Source organism: Polypterus senegalus, chromosome 14 (genome assembly GCF_016835505.1).
Source record: "Polypterus senegalus isolate Bchr_013 chromosome 14, ASM1683550v1, whole genome shotgun sequence".
Taxonomy (NCBI): Eukaryota; Metazoa; Chordata; class Cladistia; order Polypteriformes; family Polypteridae; genus Polypterus; species Polypterus senegalus.
The window spans coordinates 142,558,355-142,581,292 of record NC_053167.1 but is presented as its reverse complement, the minus strand read 5'-3'; the positions used below and the strand labels follow the sequence as shown (position 1 = coordinate 142,581,292).

Sequence of the window (22,938 nt, the reverse complement as noted above, 5' to 3'; positions counted from 1 at the left end):
AACACAGGATGAGAAGAGAAGAGAAGAGAAGAGTGAAGGAGAAACTGAAACCCAAATCCCCAAGAGAGGCTGTGACTTTTGAGGACCTCCAGATGACAACTCTTGGAATTGTTCACGCATCAACTGGCCACCAGCAAGGACTGAGAATGGGTGTAGATGTGACATGAGGACCACCTCAAGCAGGACCCCTTCACCCTCAGCTTTTGCCAGCCATTTATTGGTAATGAAATCTGAGTGCTTTGGCTCGTTAGACGCCATGTGGCTTCCATAGCTGTGACCAGAGCCTCAATGCCACTCTAAAGGAAATGCGAAAAGGACAACCAGCTGCTCTGATGGGCGAGGCTCCCCGTTCAGCCTCTTCTGTCCCTTGGTGGCAAGTTATGCCACCTGCTGGAATTGAATTGGTCGGGGTGGGTCTCACCTTTCACGGGGTCTTTGTGACATCCGGTTTGTCCTTTGCCATCTTGCATGTCACTTTTAAAACTGGCACAGCGTCAGAGTGGGAGAGTTTTAAGAATGGGCGCCCCCTCCTGGAAGGGTTCCCACTTTGCATGCTGCTAGGATTGAAGTGCACAAGCCAGTTATGAAGTGAATGGGCTAACGATACCCACCACAAAAGGCACCATATAAAAATGCAAATGAACTTCTACTGCCACCCAGTGGGACTCTAAAAAACAAGACCCCCCATTACCTCCCTGTGCCCCTAAAATTTAGAATACTGCAAACTGCCAGACTTGTGCCCTTCTAGGATGTCCAATAAACGTCCAGATGAAGTCCTCATATGTTGGTAGTGTTAGGCGCTGACCAGCTGATGCTTTGGCTTAACCAGTGTTGCCCTCTAGTGGCACATCTTGTGGCTGTCTGGTGTAGATGCTAATTCAGTGGGCTGTATTGGGAGATGCCAGCTCTGCTTTCATTTCCTGCTGGGAGTGGTGCATGTGGGCACCTCAGAAATGCCAAAGCTTGGCAAGGGTTTTTTTTTATGTCGTCCCCCTCAGACTGTCCAGTATGGAACACTTTAAAATATTCCTGCCCAGTCGGCCACCGGCTCTTTAATTCGGTAGTCCGGGTGCAGGAAGGTCACTTTACAGTCGGCCAGGCGACTCGAGTGGTCACTTCCTGTGCGCAGCAAAACTGGTATTGATTACCCCCTGGCGTTATTTTTAGAGAAGACTTTGGATGATTCATCTCTCCAGTCTGCTCAGACAAATCCCGGTGGACGGAAGGAGCCGCGTGGTGACCACATTGGAGGGCGCCACCCGGTGGGGACACGTCAGCTGGCTGGAGGAGGGTCTGGTCTGAGGGTCTCGGAGATGAGTGGCTCTTCCTTTTCTTCCTTTATCTTGTACTTTGACCTGCTTGTAATCCAAAATCAAACTGTGGACAGTGACCACTCAGAAAGTCAGAGAAGCTGACGAAAAGTACAAGATGGCAACATGTAAATAAAACTCAAGGTAATTAAACTGAGTCACAGCTCAGCATTGGGCACCAAGCCGGACCCTGGAGTGGACACCAGACCACCTGAGGACACAGAGCCACCAATGAATGTGCAGGTGAGACTGGAGTACCAGGATAGAAGCCCACCTGGACATTCAAACTCTACAGGGACCACATTAGGATTTGGGCCTACACTCTTAGAACTCTGTGGCAGCAGTACCAGCCAATGTGCCAACTTACCCAGTGCTACATCTGTAACCGCTGTGCCACCTGGGCAACTACAATCAAAATCCATCAGTCAAACATCAGAACCTAAGGGGGGAAAAAACAAAGAGCTGAAACGACACGGACAGGGGGACATAATGACAAAAGGTGACATGGCACAGTAGTGCAGGATTCAGTGCTGCTGCCTGACATCTCCAGGTACCTGAGCTCAAATGCCAGCCCAGGCGTCGTCAGTGCCACATTGAGACCTTTACTCATGGTGCCCTGCGTGCAGTAGGCTCAGCATGAGTGTGGCCCGTGGGATGCTGGCATCCCACCCAGACCCAGTCTGACACTTTCACACAGTGTCACTAGATGAGGCTGCAGCTGCTCATGTCCCTTGAGGAATGAGCTGAATATGAACATCAATGACATAAGGGACATCTTTAAAATACTGAAGGGACAAAACAAGAGGAACACTGTTAGCTTAATTAACAGCCACGGCAAGAGGACACGTGGACAGATACGGGGTTGGGAGAGGGGACAACTTTATTTAAATGTCACAGTGGGTCTCGTCACACAGGGACATACAGATATGAGGAGCAAACAAACTCCAAAATAACGCAGCATATTGGGCTGCTTCTATCTGTCTATCAATTATATAGCACCTTTCACATCTATCTATCTATCTATCTATCTATCTATCTATCTATCTATCTATCTATCTATCTATGTGTCTGTCTGTCTGTCTGTTTGTATGTCTGTGTGTCTATCTATCAATTACATAGTGCCTTTCACATCTCTCTATCTATCTATCTATCTATCTATCTGTCTGTCTTTCTGACTGTCTGTCTATCTATCTATTATATAGTGCCTTTCACATCTATCTATCTATTATATAGTGCCTTTCACATCTATCTATCTATCTATCTATCTATCTATCTATCTATCTATCTATCTATTATACTGTATAGCGCCTTTCACATCTATCTATCTATCTATCTATCTATCATATAGTGCCTTTCAATCTATCTATCTATCTATCTATCTATCTATCTATCTATCTATCTATCTATCTGTCTGTCTGTCTGTCTGTCTTTCTGTCTGTCTGTCTATCTATCTATTATATAGTGCCTTTCACATCTATCTATCTATCTATCTATCTATCTATCTATCTATCTATCTATCTATCTATCTATCTATCTATCTATCTTCTTAGCATGTCCTTAAAGAACTAGCCTCCCAACTATGGCAGCAGTAGCCAGCCTGGTCACTTTGACGTGATGGACTTCAGTAATTCGCATCTGAGGCCACTTTGTTACTTACCAGTAGTCGTTTGACACTCTGTCCTTTCTTGAGGGGTGCAGGCACAGGGGTCAAGGATTATAACATCAACTTGGAGCCTCAATTAGATAAGCAGACAATCCGTTTCATTGGAGTACTGACAGGAGGCATCTGAGAGGGCTTCAAACGACATGGCAGCACCTCGTCAGATGTGGCCCCTCAAGAATGATGGAGTTCTGCTGAATCACGTAGGCCACTCCGTCACACCGGACAGCAATGTGCAGGGCTGCCAGTTCAGAAGGGGACATGTCACCTCCTGTGGGGCTGACTACTGATAAACGGGGGCCGATCCACTTCATGTCCTCTTGAGGGGCCCCCTAAGTGCTGTGCCCGTAGCTGTCCTCAGCCTGCATGCCCACATGTCGACTGGCCCACCTTTAGTCAGGTCTGCCGTCTTCCACAAGACTGCGCTGCCTAATAATGGGCTTCGGGCGCCATCTAGTGGTTTAGCCGTGAGCCATGTTCCTGAGCAAAACACAAATGAAATTGTGGATCAAGTGACTGGAAACGTCACAAAGTAGTTGCGTTATATATTTCGATTTATTTACAGGGAAGGAAGTGGAGGCAAGTTGACCACCATGAACCCCCCAACAAAGCAGAACGGCGCAGGGTCTGTCATAGATGGGGGTCGCAAACGTACGGCCCCGTGTAGAAGACAGCAGGACCCCAGCGGAACCACGCACGTGGAGCGTCGCACGTTTGGTGACGCCCCCTGCGCTCCCCGCCCCGCCCCGCTCAAGCCCACAAAACACACACACTTCACGGCGCGCCACGCAGACACAGCGAGAATGTGCAAACTCCACACAGAAAATCACCGCAGTTGAACCCGGGGCTCTGGAGTTGTAAGACAGCTGTGCTAAGCCCTGCGCCATTATTACTCCATGATTACACCTTCTGAATCCAGTGCACGGCCACAGAGAGCCGATGCCAACCACACCTGGCGACTGGAAAACACCTTGGATGAGATGCCAGTCTGTCACTGGGCACGGATCTGTCAGAGAGGGAAACTCAACGAAGACAATAATAGGGTGAACATTTCTACCCGGGGCTCTGGAGCTGTGGAACGGCAGTGCTATGGCCTGTGCCACCATGCCACCCTGCACTGCTATTATTATTCCATTATAAAAACCGTTTAATCTAGTTCAGGGGCACATAGCCTGTGCCAGCCACACTGGGCACTTGGAGCACTGAGTTCATTACAGAGCACACTGCCTGGCATCAACAGGGAAGACATTCACACTCCACGATGACAATTCGACACACTGCTGTCTCACAGCTCCAGAGTCCCGGGTTCAAATCGTCACCATACCATAGACCTACGGTATGTCTACAGGGCTTTGTATGAGTAGTGTGCCCTGTGCTCCAGGTGCCCGCTGTGTCCACGACAAGGCACGCTCGCACTCACGACTCTCATTTAGTGGCACGCAGACGCCATGCAGTCGCCACACTGGCAATCAGAATGTAAAGACTTGAACCCGGGACTCTGGAGCTGTGAGGCGGCAGTGCCCACCCCTGTGCCACCCTCATTACAAGTAAAGACGTCTTCGGCTGATGTGCTCTTACAACTCAGGTCACGGATGGACGGAGACCCCGAGGGAGGCACTGAAGCCGCCACTTGTCCATTTGTTTAAAGCTGAGTCAGGTAACTGCACTTTACGATGACACTTTTTAAAGAAAGACGCTATATAACATGAATGATCGAGAGCCAGCCACATTGATGGTGTTAGTGAAGAATCGGCAGCCACGGTCGAATAATTCCATCGCATAAATCAATGAGTGCTAAAAGAAACGGAAAGTAAAAGTGTGAGCTGTGGTTTATATAGCGCCTTGAAGGTGGCACGCAGATCTCTAACTTCCCCTCCGCCATGTCGCGCTGTCACTTTATAATTCAGCATTTCTTTGCTGCTGTGATATAATGGAGCTCCTCCTGCTCTTCATCAGTATTTATGCTCATCTTAACCGAATTCATATATTTGTGTTATTACAGCTCCATATAAAAGCTTCCTGGAAGACCTACAGCTCTCTATAATAATAATAATAATAATAATAATAATAATAATAATAAATTTTGTTTATACTGTATAGCGCCTTTCCCATTCTCAGCGTTTCCTTCCACGATGTTGTGCTGCTGTGATACAATTCAGTCCTTCCTCGTCTTCATCGGTGCGCGCTTGTCTTTGTCGAATTAATTTGTCTCTTATATAGCGCCATGAAGAAAATCCTGGAGGACAGTTCTCTATAATAATAATAATACATTTTATGTACTGTATATAGCGCTGCGGTGGGCTGGCACCCTGCCCGGGGTTTGTCTCCTGCCTTGCGCCCTGTGTTGGCTGGGATTGGCTCCAGCAGACCCTGTGACCCTGTAATTAGGATATTACGGGTTGGATAATGGATGGGTGGATGTATATAGCGCCTTTACCATATGCATCGTTTTCATTCGGGATGTTGTGCTGCTGCTCCGTCAATTTCTTGTCTTTATCAGTACAGTATGTGTTTGTCTTGACCAAATTATTTTATTTGTATTTTATACAGCGCCATGAAAAAGATTACTAATAAAAATACATTTATTTATATAGCGCCTTTCCCCTGCTCAGCGTTTTCATCTCCAGCCCGTCCATTACTTGATCACTATGCGTTTGTCTCGACCAAATTAATTTTTTTTGCGTTTTATATAGCGCCATGATGAAATGGCCTTTAAGACATGCAGTTCTCCAACGTTTACTCCCGCGATATCGCGTTGTGTCGATGTCAGTCCAGATCATCCTCCTCTTCATCAGTGCGCACTGGTGTCGACGGAATAAATGAATCTGCGTTTTGTATAGCGTCTTAAAGATGGGCCGCGATTCTCAAACGTTACCCTCCGCGACGCCGTACTGTTGGGGTGCAGCTCAGTCCTTCTGTCGTCCTCAGCAGTATGCGCTCGAATAAATTCATCTTTATTTCATATAGCGCCATGCTCCGAGAATATGCAGCTATCTTTTCTCCCTGCGATGTTATGCTCTTGGGACAATACAATCCAAATCATCCTCTTCTTCATCAGTGTGTACTCCATCCATCCATCTATTTTCTAACCCGCTGAATCCGAACACAGGGTCACGGGGGTCTGCTGGAGCCAATCCCAGCCAATACAGGGCACAAGGCAGGAACCAATCCTGGGCAGGGTGCCAACCCACCGCAGTCAGTATGTACTCGTGTTGGCTAAATAAAGTAATTTGTGTTTTATACAGCGCCATGAAAAACTTTCCTGGAAGACACAGTTCTCACTATTATTATTATTATTACATTGTAAGTATATAGCGCCTTTCCTCACTGCCGTTGCTGTTATATTATGCCAGCCCTTCGGAAGTTCCTCGTCATCATCAGCACGCTTCTCTTGACCGAATTCATTTTTTTTTATGTTTTTTGGTATAGCATGCTTGGAAGACATGGCGTACGCTAACGTTTGCGATGTCGTGTCGTAAATATTCCAGATCATCCTCTTCTTCATCAGCAGACTCTTTTATGGACCGAATTAATTCATCTGTGTTTATAGCGCCATGAAAGACATCCAGGTACCATTAATAATGTTCCACATTTCCTTCCACGATGTCGCGCTGCTGTTATATAATGCCAGCCCTTCCTCCTCTTCATCTCATTCGGGCACACCGCTGCTATACCACCTGGACGCTGCGGACCGCCGGACCCTTTAAGAGTCGCGGGCGCGCGCGCGCGTACCCATCTGCATCTCTCTCTCTCTCTCTCTCGCTCTCTCGCTCTCTCCTTCTCGTCCAGTCGCTGCTACGCACCTCATCACCCAACTGCAAAAATGGCCGAGAGGCAAAAGCACGAGGGCCGCGTGAAGATCGGTCACTACCTGCTGGGCGACACGCTGGGCGTCGGCACCTTTGGCAAAGTGAAGAGTTAAGTGCGCGCCGTGGAGGGGCGGGACTGGGCGGGGCGGGGCTCGTGCGGAGCAGCAGGGACACTCGCAGGGGGCGTCACCAGACGTGCGGCGCTCCACGTGCGTGGCACCCTGGGGTCCCTCTGTCTGAGTAGAGTGGGGGGGGTGGTTGTGTTCCGAGCGACCCACGGAGATGTGCGTGTGCGACCCCCGTTTCCGACAGACCCTGTTCGCAGGTTACACGGGGCTCTGCAACAGGTGGCCTGTCAGACTCGAAACTCCTGTGAGCCCTGGCGATGTTGGTGCACGACGGGTTGGCACACTGGGCACAGGCCGAGCAGGTGGCTTTGCCCATTCGCACCCATGCGAGCCCGCGCCGCGAGAGTGAGTGGCACTTTGCAGATTAGCGCTGCTGGAGGCCACGAGTTTATTTTTAGCTTTGTTTTTGGAGGAAAGGAATTCGAGGAGCTAAGAATAGCCATGTCCTTCATTGTGGTCAGCAATCGCACCCTGTCGGGGGTCTCTGCTGACGGCATCTGGTAAACTGTGAGTGTTTGGGGGCGCAATATCTAGAATGTGCCTGATGAGATGCCTTTGATTGTCCCCTTCTCTGTAGTTGGAGAGCATCAGCTGACAGGACACAAAGTGGCCGTGAAGATCCTGAACCGGCAGAAGATCCGCAGCCTGGACGTGGTGGGCAAAATCAAACGGGAAATTCAGAACCTCAAACTGTTCCGCCATCCACATATTATCAAATTGTAAGTGGACACTCTGGGGGTCCACTCCATCTGGGTGATTGATGTGGCTGGACGGCTCGTGGTCTGCTGTGTGATGATGGGCTCATTGGCATCGCTGCCCTATGTGGACTTTCTGGTGGTCAGCCTGACCTTTCTGTCCACTCTCTCTCTGTGTGTGAGTGACACGGCTGGACTGCTCGTGGTCTGCTCTGTGATGGACAGATGGACGTAGCTAACGCACGTGGACACCGGTGTCCACTCTGTGTGACTGATGTTGCTAGTCAGCTGATGGTCTGTTGTGTGACAGTTGAACTGGCTGATGGGCTGACTGACCTAAGTGGACACTCTGGTGGTCACCCTAGGCTTGCTGTCCACCCTCTCTGTGTGATTAATGTGGCTAGAAATCCCCTGGCCTGCACTGCACTGACCAGCTTCACCTCTCTGACGTCCATTTGTATGCCCTCATTAGTAATGGAGTGCAGCCATCATTCTGGAGCTGCCACACCTTTGTGCCCGCTATTTCTTACAGGTGGCACCAGTGGCCTACCCTTATCACAGCAACATGGACTTGGGTTCAAAGCCCACAATGGGTCTCTGACTGCTTATTTTTCTTATTGCCTTTATCCATTCCCCAATGACGCTGCCCCCTGGTGGTCAGATGAGTTCCCCACAATGCAATTTACTGCCAAAATAGACAAAGCTTCTCACCTTGCTCCAGGTTCCTCACACAAGCCGCCCCTTATTTGGTGCCCTTTTCATAAGCATGGCATCACTGACCCCTGAGTGCTTCACCAATGCCATGTGGCTCTAGTGCATCCTGTGGTCGAAAGGTGCCAACTCCCGGGATGGCAACATCTCTCACTTCCCTGCTATCCAAACCATCTCAGTGCCCAGTGGTGGGCATGGCAGGCTTCTGCCTTTGGCCCTGTTCTCTTGGGATGTGCCACATTGAAATAGTGGAAGGCAAGTCACGAAGCTGTGTGTCTTCATTAATTAACGTCAGGATACTGACCTCCTGGAAGTGGAGAGTGACCACCAAGTGCTTTGTGGCCATTAAGCAGAACATTACATTAAAAGCACTCGTTTTGCCTTTCTCACTAAATGAGTAGGCATTTGCCCGCTCCTGGGGTTATCAAGTAGCATGCCAAGCACTGTTAAAGGTGCAATATGAAAGAAAGACCTGCCATGACATCACTCCTAGATGGAGGCTCCAACATCTTGAACTTTGCAGTAAGCAGGAGTCTCCCTTCCTGTTGGGCACCCAGAAGTAGAAGAAGAGCCGAGCTGCTCTGGCTGTCAAGCAGGCCGCAGTTCCATTGTTAACCAGCAGAGGGTGATGGACACTTGGACTCGATTGACTGGACACTTCGGTCTTCCAGCTGGGCGCACCGGCTGTTTATTTCTGCCCAGTTGCCCCTCTGTGGTGTTTGCATGCAGAGGCATTCAGGTCAGATGGGAGGGGTTTAGATTGTGGTGCCCAGTGAAGGATGCCCATCTTCAGGGGGGTCACTAGAGGGTGGCTTTGAGGTTTCATTTCAAATGGATGTGAGGGGGCAACACAAAGTCCGTAAAGTGATGCCCCCCTTAGTGAAGATGGCGTCTCAGACAGCAGATCTGAAGTGCCCTCTGCTGCTCTGAGGGGTCTGCCAGTGGTGTCTCTTATGGATGAGAAACAAACCCCCCACCCCATGAGACCCCAAGGACAGCGCTAGACTGACGGATTCTGCTTTGAGATGCTGGGGTGGGGTGGGGTGGGCTACTGTAAGGCCATGGGGCCCATTTGTCCTGATTCTGTCACTGGCCAGTGCCCATAATTGGGAGTCGTATTCAAGTGTCTTACTTCCAACCCTCAACCGTCGGGGGTCTCCCGGCTCATTCCGTGTTTTCCATCCTGCTGACTCTCAACTTACTCCTTTAGATTTCAGGCTCCATATTTCGTATACCGAGCTTCACCCCTTAGCAGGCATAAAAAGTAATGTGGGCTGGGTGGGCTGGGTCTCTGGGACCCCTTAATTAACCCAATGTGCCCCACGGTGCAGTGAGTGTGATGAGCGTCCACTACTGACAGCAGCAGAAAATCTTTAGCTGAAGTGCAGGGAAGGGAGAGGAGAATACAGGCATGATGGGGTGGGGAGTGGGCGGGGCGATATGACAGGATGGGCGGGGTTAGGTGTTTGAATGTCAACAGGATAGGCAGAGCTAGATATCTAAATCGCAGTACGCTGGGCAGGGCTAGATATTTGATTGACAGCAGGCTCAGTTGGGAGGGGTTAGATATTTGAATGGCAGCAGGATAGGCGATTTCTAGATATCTGACTGGCTCCAGGGTGGGTGGGGCTAGATTTTTGATAGCGATATGTTTGAATGGCAACAGTCTGGGTGGAGTTGGCTTGGTGTTTGATAGCAGCAGGATGGGTGGGGCTAGATGTCTTAATTGACAGCAGACTCATTTGGGTGCCAGTTAGATATCAGACTGACAGCAGGCTGGGCGGGGCTAGGTGATTGACTGACAGCAGGTACTGTTGGATGGGTCTCGATGTTTGAGTGGCAGCAGTTTATGTAAGGCCAGATATCTCACTGGCAGAAGCCTGGGTGGGGCTAGATGTTTGAGTGACAGCAGGCTTAATGGAAGGCTAGATGTTTGATAACCAAACGATGGGTGTGGCTAGATGTTTGAGCGACAGCAGACTGAGTGGAGGGGCTAAATATTTTAGTGGCAGTCAGCTGGGTAGGTCTAGATGTTTGTTGTCACCCAGAGGGGTGGGGTTAGACATTTGAGTGACAGCGGGCTCAGTTGGATGTGACTTGATAATTAAATGGTAGCAGGCCAGGCGGGGCTGGATAGCTGACTGGCAGCAAACTGGGTGGGCTTAGATATTTGAATGGCAGCAGGCTGGGGGGGCTTAGATGGTCTACTGGCAGCAGACTAAGTGGAGGAGGGTGTCTCGATGTTTGAGTGGCAAAGAAGGAGAGCACAGCTTTTAAATCACAGGGTGCTGAGAAAGAGGGGTTTAGTCCTGTGCCACACAACCTTGAGGTGGTCCTGTGAGAATCCTACAGGAATGCTTACTTGCACCCCCCAATTACTAGGGGGTATTTCACACACTGGTTGTAAGTGTAGACCACCGTGCAGTACCTTCAGGCTCAACCGTCCTGATATGGCTGAGGGGATGCCAAGGTGGAAACACCAACAGCAGAAGACGAATCTGATAATTAGGAGCTGGCAGTGCTGATATCAAGAACTGAGGGCAAAGAAAACCAATGCCCACCCAAAAAGTATATCAGGACTTGAAATTAAGGCTTGAAGCTCAAAACCTGAACGAGGACCAAGCAGTAACGAGACGCTTAACCCTACAGCCACACCGATTTTTAAAATTTTCATGACTCATAACAGCAACCCGACTGTGCCACTGCTGGCCTGGGCACCAGGACTGGTGTTTAGTTCTTGGGTGGTACAGTGGCCCTCGGAACTCAAGTCCTGGTGGGGTCTTTGTGGGCTTTTCGATTGGCTCTCTGGTATTCATTCCTCAGACTCAAAGTGGCACGTGTTGGGCTAAGTGATGACTCCTAGCTGGTTCTGCTGTGCCAATGTGTGCCAGCGTCATCTGTGATGGACTGGTACTCCTTCTGGGGTGTGCCATTGCCTTATGCCCACAGCCGGGTGTGAAGACATGCATATGAGTGTGAGTATGAAGATCTGGTTTGGAAAATTCCTAAAGCATGAGCAGCCCCCTGTAAGCGGGCAGCTTGAGACCCCTTGTCCTGGTCAGCCCCCTTATGAACTTACCACCCATGACCCCCTGACCTCCCGCTCCTGTCTTGCAGGTACCAGGTGATCAGCACGCCAACGGACTTCTTCATGGTGATGGAGTACGTGTCAGGGGGCGAGCTCTTTGACTACATCTGCAAACATGGGCGGGTAAGAGAGTGGCGCTGGGCAAGGGGTGGGGGTGCCAGTGTGTTTATAGTGCCTTTCCTTATCATGACAAGATGAGACATCTATCCACAGATGAGAGACAAGTCGAGTCAGACTGGCGTCATGTGCCCAGGCCCATTTTAACAGCTTCATCTTCTCACTTTGCATGTCCATGTGCCCTCATGCTCATTTTGAAAGGCGCTATATAATGTTTTCCTGACTGACTTTGACTCCCACACCGAAGTTGTTCAAGCTGACCTGAGGAGGCGTTGGGCATATGAGGGACTGAGGAGAGGACCTGGCATTTGAACTGGTCATGTCCCCCAGGTGTTGATTGAGCGGGCGCCGCTAATGTTGTGCCCATTTCAGGTGGCAGATGCCGAGGCCCGGCGCCTGTTCCAGCAGATCATCTCAGCTGTGGATTACTGCCACAGGCACATGGTGGTCCACAGAGACCTAAAACCGGAGAACGTACTTTTGGATGCCAACATGAACGCCAAGATCGCCGACTTTGGTAAGTGAGTCGGGGGCAGGTTGTTATTCCTTGCCATTCTGGGTGGGCTGGCCGTGGGAGGACCCTCATGTCACTCTGTGTATGTCGGACCACGTGATTGGTCAAAGGCAGAGAGTGAGGAGGGATAAACAAAGTGAGAGGGCGCGTAGTGAGGACACCCAGTGGCAGTGGCACAGTGGCACACTCATACTGGCACATTCTAAGAGAGACATTAGTAGACACCTAAAGGTTCTGCACCTTCACACACACACACAAATACTCTTGCCATAGCACTTTGAGAGTCAGGTACATGTCCACACTTTTGGTTACACTCACACACACACACACACTTACTCACAATACAAGTGTGCACACACAAGTCCAGTTCTGCGCATTCACACTCCCACCAGTCTCTCCTTAACTTACCCTGAAGCCCCTAGCATACACACACACAGTCACAACACTCATTACGTACCCCTGGACAGTCACCCCCATACACAGCTCACACGCTGACACACACTGTAACACTCCCACCATCCTGCTCACACTCATTGATACACACTCACATTTAACACACACACACTCTGTTAGACTCAGTCACCGATGTGTTTAAAAGAGTGTAATGTCACTGACACTCTCACAGCGACATGGTGGCAGTCTTACACACTTACTCTCGCACTGAGTCCACCGTGCCAGGCCGTCTCTCCCACACACACACACAGACCCAGCAGTGCCCAGATGTTCACACTCACACTCACACCCACCAATGTCCTGAGCGCCTCTCAAGTCAAGTCAAGTGTAGGCTGCCTCTGAGTGAGGGTGAGATCACGTACACACTCCTAACACACTCACACTCACACTTGGCAGCAGTCACTCTCGTGCACTCTGGCTAAATGTCTTTCACACACTCACACAATACACTCTGCCAGTCTTCCTCTTTAACACACGCTGACTTTTGCACTCGCCAATGCGCAGGCCCCCCCCACTCACACTCACACACACACACACAGTATAAAGTCTAGCAGACTGACACAGACGAGTGTGATTTCACTTACACACTCACATCAGCTAACCTGGCAGTGTTGCCCATCGACACTCTCACTAAGTTCACCCCACTAGTCACACACAAGGCACAGTCTACTAGACTCGGCGGCTCAGGGGTCTGCGGAGTACGCGTTGTATTGGGGGGCCTCGAGATCGTCTGTGCACAGCGGTGCTGTCTATGGGGGTCAACTCTAAGCCCCCAATCCTGGGGCAGAAAAGTGATGACAGTACAAGTGAGTTCAAAGTCCACAGCGGCCACATCTGAGTCCCGTCGCGTCACTTCAGGTCACTGAGGCTCCACTCCCACTGCAGGACGGGGGTCTCTGCTCACATTTTTGGCTCACGTCCAGAGAAGTCCATTCTCCAAAAAGCACACAAAGTGATGGCTTCACACATCAGTCAACACACAACCCTTACTGATGACAAATGTCCCCCTGCTTTCTGTTCCGTGAGCCAATTCACATACTTATGACCCCCTGAGTGTCTCATCACTCATAAGCTGAAAGGCTCTTTATGGACAAAATCAAAAGAAAACGTCCTGAAGTCGTCGGTGACCCGCAGTGTCACTTGGTCAAGTCCAGCAGTCGGCTCGCCTCCCACATGTCACCGCTGGTGTCATCTCCCCAGGTGAGCGCCGCGGGGACCGATCAGCTGATGCAGGTACCTGACCTTTGATTTCCATCTCCAGATCTCAGAGTTTGATAAGTCAGAGTCAGCAGCAATATGCAAAGAAAGAAAGAAAGAAAGAAAGAGATGAATGGAGGGATGGACAAACTGAAAGTGTATATAACTCATTTTAGGGTTTGGATCCTAGCTCTGTGGAAATCAAAGTACTGTTGATTGCAGAGAAAGAAAGAAAGAAAGAAAGAAAGAAAGAAAGAAAGAAAGAATACGCACAGAGTGTCTGACTTGGCACCCTCGCTCCTCTCTCTCGCCCGATGTCGATGCCATTCTAGGCGTTGTTTATGCCACTCAGGCACACGCAGGGATTTGACGTCAGGTCACCGAGCCTGACGGTCCTCCTAAGTTAAAGAGGGTCTGCCTGTCACCTGATTGTCCCCCACGGCCCCCGGATGTCGACTCTTATCGGCCCCCGGCGCTACGTGTTGACCATCATCGACGATTCTTTTTGCAAGCGATTCAGAATCTGGTGTGATGACGTAGCGATGTCGATGCTGAGCCCACAAAATGAGTCCAATTGAAGTCATCAGACCGAGTGGTGGTCCTGAGGCTTAGCATCTGCGCTGGCATCCAGAAGGTTGCCAGTTTAAATGCCAAAGGGGATCCTTACTGTGCTGGGCCCTTACCCAGGGGGCACTCTACAGTGGCTGACCCAAAGGGGGTACACGAAAACAAACACATTCCTAATATAAGAAATTGTATACGGCGAAATAAAGAACAACAAAAAAATAAAAGAGAGGTGACATCATAGACCACCATGAACCCCAGCGACACACGGACTTCTGATTATTTACGGTGCAGAATGTCTGAGATGGCAGCTGAGCAGAGAGGCATCTTCACTGGGCACCACCTTGGCACTTGGGTTCGCAATTCTCTGCTTGTTCAGTTATGCCCGAGTCAGACTCAGGGTGACGTGTAACGTTTTACTGTGCTGAGTCCAAAGTCTCTGCTGCCATCTGGTGGATGAAATAACTTCATGCTGCAAACTTATATGGAGCGCTAAGGTGGCTCATTAATATTCATGAGTGGGGCGGAGCCTCCAACAACAAACACGATGGCAAACGTAAAGTCGTAACGGGAGTTTTAAAATGAATTGAAATGGACTGACAGTGACAACGATGTGATTTGGTCATCAGACAGTGACACTGAAATACTGCATAACTGAACTGCAGTGGTGTGCCCGGTGATTTCAGTCAAGTGACACTTCATCATGGTGTGACAGCAGCTGTGTGAGAAAAAGGCAAAATGACTGCAATGAAGTGAGAGGACAAGCGAGACGTCGGCCCCTCAAAGCAGAATTCACAATGCAGTGAGTGTCAAACTTCACGTCAGGGCAAGTGTGGACGTCACTAAGCCCTGCGCTGTGGTCACCTACAATAACACAAGGGGGGTGTCGTCCGCACAGCTCAGGCGCTGGCATTGTACCCTCGTGTGTGCCAGCGGCAGAAAAAATAAAATGAAATAAAAAAGGGGATGTAAAGAAACGTACTTGAACTGCCCCGATGGTGACGCGTCACTTGAAGTAGCGCAGTGGACCCCCACACCTGCTTGTCCTGCCGTGTCTGTTTCTGTTACACTTAATGGCGTTCTTCTCTTGTTGGAAAAAAAAAAATCAAGTTTGTTTGGCTTGGGGTCAGTGTGACGCAAGGGAGGTCCCTACAGAAAAGCAACCTGACAGAAGCGGAACGTGGAGGGGACAGCAACGTCCCCACAGGAGGCCTAGGAGAGCAATTCACACCTGAGATCAGGCTGGGAGGGCAGGATTTCTGTAAAGAGATAATAAAATGTGCATCACGCGAACGAGAAAAGACGCGTCTCGTGTGACACCAGCGCTGTGCTCGATGGCCGCCTACTGAAGCCTCACAGGTGACTTACGGTGACGGTGACAGGAGCATCAGAATCCTTGGGGGAAATCCTAGATAGAAAGGTCTCTGAATTAAACAATGAGATGAACATCTCAGGTTTATCTTTAAAAAGCGGAATTTGGTTACTCGCCCTCGTCAATGTATGCAAATAAGGCAGTCTCACCATCCAATCAGTGCACAGCATCAGAGAGGTTTTTTGTTTGTTGCTTTGTTTGGGTTTTTTTTTCTTATTTTGACACTATGGGGGGCTTATTTTAGCTTGTCAGGAGTCCAGACCCTCAACAAATGGGGTGGGGGGGGGCTGAGATTTTTAATGTCCGAGATGGGCAGAGATGTCTGAATGCTGAATGCAGGCCGGTTGCCGTGGTGATCGTTTGAAGTCATTGTGCTGTGTCTGTGTCCCTTATGCTTCACCAGTTTGGTAATTATTGTTATTTATTATTATTTTGTAGTCATCTATAATCCTGCCCCCCCATCCATAACAAGTCAATGCATGCAAAATGGAGACCCAAACGAAAGTCAAAGTCTTACCTAGCCCCTCAGATCCACACGTGGCACCCCGACTAGGCTGGCACAGGTGCCTGTAACTCCATTTGCACACTCACACCAATGTGTCACACTCATTGGATACACTCTAGCCGCCCCACTAATACACTCACACAAATGTCACATGCAGTAATGCCGCTGTCACTCCTCCCTTTGACTGTGACACACTTGTCACCTCAAGGTCCCCCAGGCCGAGTGGCCACTAGCAGGCTTCATTGGCTGATCCCACGTCTGTGGTGTGTTCGTGACGTGGCCCCCGTGTTTACACTCACCTTCATCCGACGTGGAGTGTGGCTGCTAAACGTTGGTTTCCTGGCTGCGCCCCAGACTATGTGGGTCATCCACCACGTGTCATGTCACCCAGAGGTACAGACTGGCATATCATTTGAATGAGAGATCTGGAAATTAGACCAATTCAAAATGCCAGGCCACGATCGAGACCAAAAAAGAAACAAAAAGTCAATAATCCGTAAGGTCAAAGCCCAAAAAACAAAACCCCCAAAAAAACTCAGGGAACCAAAGCTGCAATCACAGGCCCTCACTTTTGTGAGTTGGACCCTGTTGTTGTGCCCAGAATGGCCAAAGCAGCGTGATGCCCTAAAAATGCCCACCCATGGCAGGGCCTGAGCTCCCATTGTTAATGGCTGCCTTTGACCCACCTGGGCTAAAATGTGCTTAGCTTCAAAGTTCAAGATGTCCAAAAACTACACGAAAATATCCAACTAGGGAGGAGGATCACAGTCAACCCCTGGCTAATACAGAGCAGTACAACAAAAAAAATCTAATTTAAAAGAGAATATATGAAGAAGAAAAAAATCCAAAAGAATTTACCACCAAGGCAATCATAAACACAATCCAGAAATCAGAAAACCCAAAAGTGGAACCAAAAAGAGTGGAAAAGCCAATGAATACAAAGAATTGACAACAGCAAAGAGGAAAGACTCACCAAGCAGAAACAATGTTGCACAAGGGACTACAATTCCCATGAGCCTTTGGACCATCTGAGTGACCCTCAAGTAATAGAGAAACGCGGGCTGTGCACAAATGAAACAAGAACCATCAGTGGTCTGCTGCAGGACAAATGGGAAGAAGAGGAACTCACCGGAATGAACACGAGCTCCTCAAGGCAGCCGAGTCGAGAGCTGAGCACTCAGGTTACTGATCTGCCAGGAACTCAACAAACACTGAGAATCCCACAACTGACACCAGTGTGTGACCCTAAGGTGTGACCCAGGTCACTTCACCTGCCTGTGCTCCAATCGGAAAAAACAAACGAGATGGAAACAATTGTCACCTTGGAGAAAAGTGTCAGACAAATAATAACAAAAATAAAAATCAAGTGTGTAATGCTAAAACTGGTCATCGTGCTATTGCAGGCATATCTGGCACTATAGGTACCATGGATGGAACATTCATACCTATTAGATAGATAGATAGATAGATGAAAGGCACTATATAATAGATAGATAGATAGATAGATAGATAGATAGATAGATAGATAGATAGATAGATAGAGATAATATCCAGCATTGCTCAGGTGGTCTCTAACTGGGAGACACTGGGCATCCTCTCCATGAACAATTAGCACCCCCAGTGCTGAAGCATAGAACTGCGGTTGAGCAGACGCAGAATGGCACACCACCGAAGCTTGCACTGTGGCAGAGCGTGCCCGGGGCACATGGGTGAAGAAGCCATTCTGGTGCTCGGGGGGCTTCCACAAGCCTTGGACTACAACACTTCTTTACGGTCCATAAGTTGTTTCAACTTCTCTCTTTCTTTTTGTGAAGTGCTGCTTTCTTTTCCTGTTGCTGCTCGCTGTTGTTCTTTTCTTCAAGGACGCCGTGTCACATTTAGTGCCCGTTCATCGATTTTCAACTAATATGTTGAATTAATTTTACTTGTTACTCAAATTTTCAATTTCTTTTATTTTTTTTTTTTTGGATGTTTACACCGATATTTAAAATCTGCGGCATCACGGCCCCCATTGTCAACAGTCAGCTGTTCAGAGATGGACACCCAGCCTTTAGATTTGGTCATTAAATGTCGAATTACAAAGGGCTTCAGCAAACTCTCATAAATTCCACTCGTTCTTCACACGTGTCGTTCATTTTTCGCTAAGATCGGCCATTCTCAGGATGCGCCCCTCTGTACGAGACCCTTTTGAAAAAGCTTGGTAATTAAACGTGTGTTCTTCTCCTCCGCTGCTCCAATACTTTAAATGATGACAACTTTCAACTTCATTCTCACAGATGGCGCCCTTTTGATCCATTCAATGAGCCCCCCTTCCAGTCTCCAACACCAGACAGCATGTCGTGCCACACACATAAAGCAATGGGCATGGAGTCAAGTCTCAGACTGGCAGGGTCACCCCAGTGGTGCCCACCACTTGCTTCCCACTCTCTCCTTTTGTCCCGCAGGTCTCTCCAATATGATGGCAGACGGGGAGTTCCTGAGGACCAGCTGTGGCTCTCCTAATTATGCGGCCCCCGAGGTCATCTCAGGCAGGTGAGTGGTCACCCGCTGTGTCTTTGGTCAGTCTGTCATCTCGTCACCAAAAGTGTGACCTCCCGTCAACTCTCCACTCCACAGGCTGTATGCTGGACCAGAGGTGGACATCTGGAGCTGCGGGGTCATCCTGTATGTGCTGCTGTGTGGCGCCCTGCCCTTTGACGATGACCACGTGCCCACCCTCTTCAAGAAGATCAAAGGTGGGGTCTTTTACATCCCGGAGCACCTGAGTCGCTCGGTGGCCAACCTACTCATGCTGATGCTGCAGGTGGACCCGCTGAAAAGAGCCACCATCAGGGACATCAGGTATCCTGTTGATGCCCTCGGAGCAGAGTGCCATACTGGCTGGGTGACTCCCCCACCCTCTCAGCCCACTGCCACTCTGAGATAAGATTTAAAATGTCACCCTCTGCGTTCTGCCATCTATAGATTGACAGGAGGGGGGGCAGCTCATAATCAAAATGATGCCCCCCGACTCTTACCGGCAGGCAGTGTACTTCTCTCAGCTTCTGGCATGAATTACCAGGAGACAGCACCTTCTAGTGCCAGTCATAACTGGGACCCTTTTTTATCTTTTCCTTGTTACTATTCACAGTGCCCTCTTCTTGTTCCTTGTAGTTTGTGCCATTTCAAACAGCGCCCTTTGGCTTTAAGTGGCAGTCAATGCACTTCTGCCAGCTTCCCTTACCAGGACAAGGGTGCAACTCATGTTGTTAACCAATGCCTGCTGTGCCAAACCCTTCACTTTTAGCTGGTGCCTTTTTCCCTTTTTCTTGTACCATGAATGCTGCCCCCTACCCTTCATTGTTAGCTGGTGCCCTTTTGCCCATTTCTCACACCGTTGCCTTTATGTAACAGCCAGAGTACGTCTGCCAGCTGTGGGGGCTAAAATGGGGCATTGTTCAAATTAAAGAGAAAGGACCCCCCGTGCACCTCTACCCCGATCCCACAGCTGATTCCCTTTCATCTTTGGCTGTAGTATTAACGGCGCCCCCTGCTGTGTTCTTGTGGTTTGTGCTCTTTGATCCCTTTTTCTCTCTCTCTCTCTCTCCACGAGCAGCGCCCCCTGTCTTTAAGTGACACTCAATGCACTTCTGTCAGCTTCTCCCACTCAGAACTTTCCACTTTGAAGAGCACCACCTACTGGCAATGGGCACTCGTTCATCTCGTTCTTCTATTTTAAGCAGCGCCCCTTTCTGTTAGCCAGTGCCCATGGACTTATTTCTTAAACATTGCCCCCTACTAATGGGGAGGGGGGTTAAGGGGTGGTTGGTAGTATCCATCTTTGTACTTACACAATGACCAGCACCACCAACACTCACCTCTGACTTTTAGCGGGTGTCCTTTAGCATATTTTCCACATTTGCCCTTCCTGTTACTGGCAACTGGCATACGGCTTGTTTCTTGCTCAGAGAGATAGGGGGCGCTGCTCATTTTGATGACAGAGGAACACAAAGATTTCACCTGTGAACAGTGCCCCCTACCCCTCATTGCCAGCTGCTGCCCTTTTGTGTCATGAACAGCACCCCTCACCTTTAAATACCAGCTATTGTATTTCTGCCTGACTCTGGCACTAAGACAGGGGCATTGTTCAAGTGAACCACCCTGACTGCTAGCTGGTGCCCTTTGGCCTGTTCCTTGTACCGTGACCAGCACCCCCACTTCTTTCTTGAAGATTCGTCACACTATGAACAGCACCCCCTACCTCCTAACTGGCTGCTAGTGGTCTTCTGCCCATTTCTTATACTTTGCCCCCTGCTCTTTCACTGGCACTATCTTGTCCATTTCTCATGTTAGAAGCCACACCCCCCCACTTCTTTCTCACAGATGGTGCCCTTATGATCCATTTTTTTGATTGTTTGACCTCAGATCTCATCTCTTACTGGGCACCAGGGCATTTCTGCATGCCTCTCACACACAAAGACAGGGGGCACTGTTCAAGTGATATGCAGTGCCCCCTGTATAGTACTTCTTCCATTAGGACCAGTGCCCTCTAGTTTCTAATCGCTGCCATCCTTTGATGTGTTAGTCACACCCTGCCTCTCACTTGCATATAGCGTACGTCTTCCTTGTCACACTTGGGGACGCTGTTTGGAGTTAGACTTCTGTGTGCCCCCTGGTGTCTGGTAGCTGATGCCCGTTTTGCTCAGTTTCTAACATTATGAAGTGCACCCCCCACCCACACACTGTACTTGTGCCTGCTTCCACATTAGGCTAGGGGGTGCAGTTCACATTGAGAGCAGATGTCCTCCTGTGTCACCATTGCACTATTAAATGGTAGACTGCGAATGCCAGCAGGTGCCTACTTCTTCAGATATTAATTCAGCAGTGTGATTGTGTTTGCTCCTCTGCCTAAACAGTAGGGGGCGCTTTTCAGATCAATGGCGGAGGCCCTCCTGTGTGTCCACATTATTAAACACACCTGCCTACGTTTTTCACAGCGACAAGCAGCCTCACACTGGCAGCCTGCTTCTCACACCTGAAGACAGGTGGCGCTGTGGACACTGGAAGCTCCTGTCTGATTACACCATGCAGAGGGTCTGCCAGCTGAGCTGCTCACCACTGTCAACTAACAATGCTATCTTACACTAAGAACAGCAGCACGCCCACCCGACCCCACAGTGCCACTGTACTTCTGCCAGCCTCTTACATGTAGGCAGGTGTGCTGTTGCCACTGACACTGATGCCCTCTTGTGTGCTCACCACTAAACAGCGCCCACTGTCTGTCTGTCTGTCTGTGTGCTGATGCCTCCTTCTTCAGCACTGCTCACCCCTCTCTACTACCACCACTGGGAAAAGAGCCCCCTGCTGTCTGGTAACTGGTGCCAGTTTCTCCTATCATGGACAGCAACCCATTGTCTGTCACTGTACTTCTGCTAGTGTCCACACTCAGACAGGGCTGTGCTGTTCACACAACAAGGTGATGCCCTCCTGTGGTTTACACTATAGACAGCAGGCCCAGCTCAATGGTAGCCGGTGCCAACTTCAAGTTCTAACAGGCAGTGTGCTTGTGTTTGCTTCTGGCACTAAATGACAGGGGGCGCGGATGTCTATATGTGTGCTTGCATCATTAATCAGTGCCCACTGACTACCTGGCAGCTGCTATCTGTGTCGTCCTCTTTGACCACACTGCCCACAAGTGCAGAATGCTGACTTGTCACACTCAGACAGAGGGCGCTGTTCAGCGTGATCCGCAGTGCCCATCTATGCCTCTTCCGTAATAAGCAGTGCCCCCAAGTTTCTGGTAGGTGGTGCTCTTTAGTCCAACAGAGTGCAAGTGAGGCCTGAAACACCCACAGTGTCCGTCACACCACACCAGTCATGAAATGCCCGTTGTTTGCCCGGGTGCAGCGTGGTTAAGATTCGGGTTTGCCATAGGGCAATTGGACTCGAATGATGATGACAGTTGAGTAAACCAACAGACACACACGTGCAATCCAACTCACTGGAGCTCCTGAATCGAACTGAGGTGGTCTGCAGCTAGACCAACCCCAGAGGGCATTTTGTGACCAACGTTGTTGGCATTAGGTGACAGATGTCATTGGTATGGGGGGCTGCACTTAGACCCTTCATTTCTGAAATTCTGACCTGCACACTGCGACTCTTCTTCTTGCCCCCTTACACTGAGGACAGGGGGGTGTCCTTCTGTGCTTCCTCTACAACCACATCGCCCCCTGCTGTCTGGTAGCGGGTGCACTTTATAAACAGTCCCTTATATCAGTCACTGTAGGTCAGCTTGCGTCCACCCTGAGACAGGGGGCACTGTTTAGGGTGATGCCCGGTGCACTTCTAAGTGTCTTCCATTGTGGACAGCGCCACCCACCTGTCTGGTAGCCGGTGCCCTTTCATCACTTTCTCAGTCTGTGATCAGCACCCCTTGCCCCTTATAACCGCTGTACTGTACTTCTTCAGGCTTCTTACAATGAAAGACAGGGGCACTGTGTGCAGTTTTAGGCGAGGTCCTGCTGTGTTCTGGCAGCTGGTGCCCGGTGAGTGGTCTCTCACATTATGAACACCTCCTTCCACCTTAAGTCAGGGGACACTGATGCCCCTGCTAGCCGATGCCCTCCTGTGCTTACATCCTCCAGAGTAGGGCAGCTGGCATCCACTTTAAGTTCTAACTGCCAGACTTCTTGTGTTTGCTCCTCGCACTAAAAGATAGAGGGCACCATTTCCAGAGTTCACGCCCACGTGCTTACACCACGCAGTGTGCACATCTCCCACCAATACCCAAACCCACCCATACCCCCTCTACTTTTGTCACTTTAATCATCAATGTC

The 22,938-nt window shown here is 49.6% G+C and overlaps 1 protein-coding gene across 1 annotated transcript in view; it reads left to right on the top strand.

Annotated features, from left to right (window-relative positions):
- Nucleotides 1-6,730: 6,730 nt before the first annotated feature.
- prkaa2 (protein kinase, AMP-activated, alpha 2 catalytic subunit) overlaps nucleotides 6,731-22,938 on the top strand; it is a 19,029-nt gene continuing 2,821 nt past the window's right edge. Inside the window, exons 1-6 of the mRNA XM_039776598.1 lie at nucleotides 6,731-6,887; nucleotides 7,485-7,626; nucleotides 11,431-11,524; nucleotides 11,891-12,035; nucleotides 18,568-18,655; nucleotides 18,740-18,964. Coding sequence (XP_039632532.1) covers nucleotides 6,794-6,887; nucleotides 7,485-7,626; nucleotides 11,431-11,524; nucleotides 11,891-12,035; nucleotides 18,568-18,655; nucleotides 18,740-18,964 — 788 coding nt within the window. The 5' untranslated portion in view covers nucleotides 6,731-6,793. The remainder of the gene's footprint in view (nucleotides 6,888-7,484; nucleotides 7,627-11,430; nucleotides 11,525-11,890; nucleotides 12,036-18,567; nucleotides 18,656-18,739; nucleotides 18,965-22,938) is intronic.